At 55.7% G+C, this 1,414-nt stretch overlaps 1 protein-coding gene across 1 annotated transcript in view; it reads left to right on the top strand.

Moving 5' to 3' along the window:
- The window catches only part of GATAD2B (GATA zinc finger domain containing 2B), a 38,015-nt gene extending 36,634 nt beyond the window's left edge, over window positions 1-1,381 (top strand). Inside the window, exons 9-10 of the mRNA XM_035890592.1 lie at window positions 483-649; window positions 881-1,381. Coding sequence (XP_035746485.1) covers window positions 483-649; window positions 881-1,018 — 305 coding nt within the window. The 3' untranslated portion in view covers window positions 1,019-1,381. The remainder of the gene's footprint in view (window positions 1-482; window positions 650-880) is intronic.
- Window positions 1,382-1,414: the final 33 nt, after the last annotated feature.

The following is a 1,414-nucleotide window of genomic DNA, read 5'->3' as shown; positions in this document are numbered from 1 at the left end:
TACGCGGCGCCCGTTCTTCCGCAGCTCCGGCGCTGGGCTCCCGGCCGAGCCGGAGCACGCAACCCCTCGCTTGTAGCCCAGACACACGTTCCCGGTTCGGAGCGGGGTGGGCACAGCAAGCGCTCGCTGACGAGGAGGGAGCTGCGAGCATCCCCGCTGCCTTCCCTCTTAGAGCAGCTTTGGGGTCTGGCTGCCCCTTTTCCTGGGTATGCAGGGTTGCTTTTAACCCCAGGCACCCCATTTCCTCACGCCAGCAGAGCCATAGCTGCTGCTGGTCTCCTCTCCCACCCCTTCCCTTCGGGATTCCTCCCCTGCCGATCCTGTGCCGTCCGGTGGGGGAGCCCGCAGCACGGCCCCGGACTCTGCTGCCTGATGACGTACCTCTACGAGAGCGTATCCAAACTGCATTTTCCACGTACCGGCCAAAAACCACAGCGGATTCTTCATCCTCTGGCTGCCGCTTCATCAGCGACTGCTTCCAGGCTGCCGGATGAGCCCGGTGCCTTCTTACCATCTTTGTTCTCCTCTTCCTCAGGCTCCGCAGCCCCAGAGCACTTTGCAGCGTGGCATCCCCACCTCTGCCCGCTCCATGCTTTCCAACTTTGCGCAGGCACCCCAGCTGTCCGTGGCGGGCGGTCTCCCTGGTTTGGTTTTTGGGAAGGGGCTGGCCATATTGCCACCAGCACATGGCGATCGTCGCGCTTCCCTTCCCGCTGCCGCAGAGGCCCCGCGGATCTCCACGGATTTCGGAGGGTGGGTTTGGGTTAAATTACTGCTTCCCAGGTAAAAGCTGGGAGCGGTCACAAAACGGGGACCTCCTAGTACAGAAGGAGGAGGAAGAAGAGGAGGAGGAGTCCCCACCTGCTTTTCTCTCCCCTCTCCAGGTGTTAACATCGCTTACCTGAATGCTGGGATCGGAGGCCACAAAGCATCGAGTTTGGCGGACCGGCAGCGGGAATACCTTTTGGATATGATCCCACCCCGCTCTATATCGCAGTCCATCAGCGGACAGAAATAACGCCTATTGACCGTCCCCCCCATCACCACCACCTTCCTCCCCACTTCCGTCGCATGCAGTGCCTGTACTGGTGCCTACCGTACACGGGGGAAAAAAAAAAAAGACAAAAAAAAAAAAAAGAAACAAAAAACAAATGAAAACAAAACAAACAAACAAAAAAAAAACCATTTCAAACCTTCAGCGACCTGTCCTTTTTCCAAACCTTAACTCCCTCGGTTTTCTATAGCAGTGAGAGGTCACTTCCCTTGCCCGAGGTCAGAGCAGTGGCTGCTCCAGATCAGCACCCTGCGTGTGCTACAGCTTGGTTTATGCTATTTTTTTTTTTGTAACGACGAAGCGTAGAATTTTTAATTGTGTTGTGGGGTTTTGTTTTGTTTTTTTTTTCTTTTTCATATT

This window comes from Egretta garzetta, unplaced genomic scaffold (genome assembly GCF_000687185.1).
Source record: "Egretta garzetta isolate BGI_Z169 unplaced genomic scaffold, ASM68718v1 scaffold350, whole genome shotgun sequence".
Lineage (NCBI taxonomy): Eukaryota > Metazoa > Chordata > Aves > Pelecaniformes > Ardeidae > Egretta > Egretta garzetta.
Note: the sequence above shows the minus strand (reverse complement) of the source record. Positions and strands in the feature narration are given on the sequence as shown.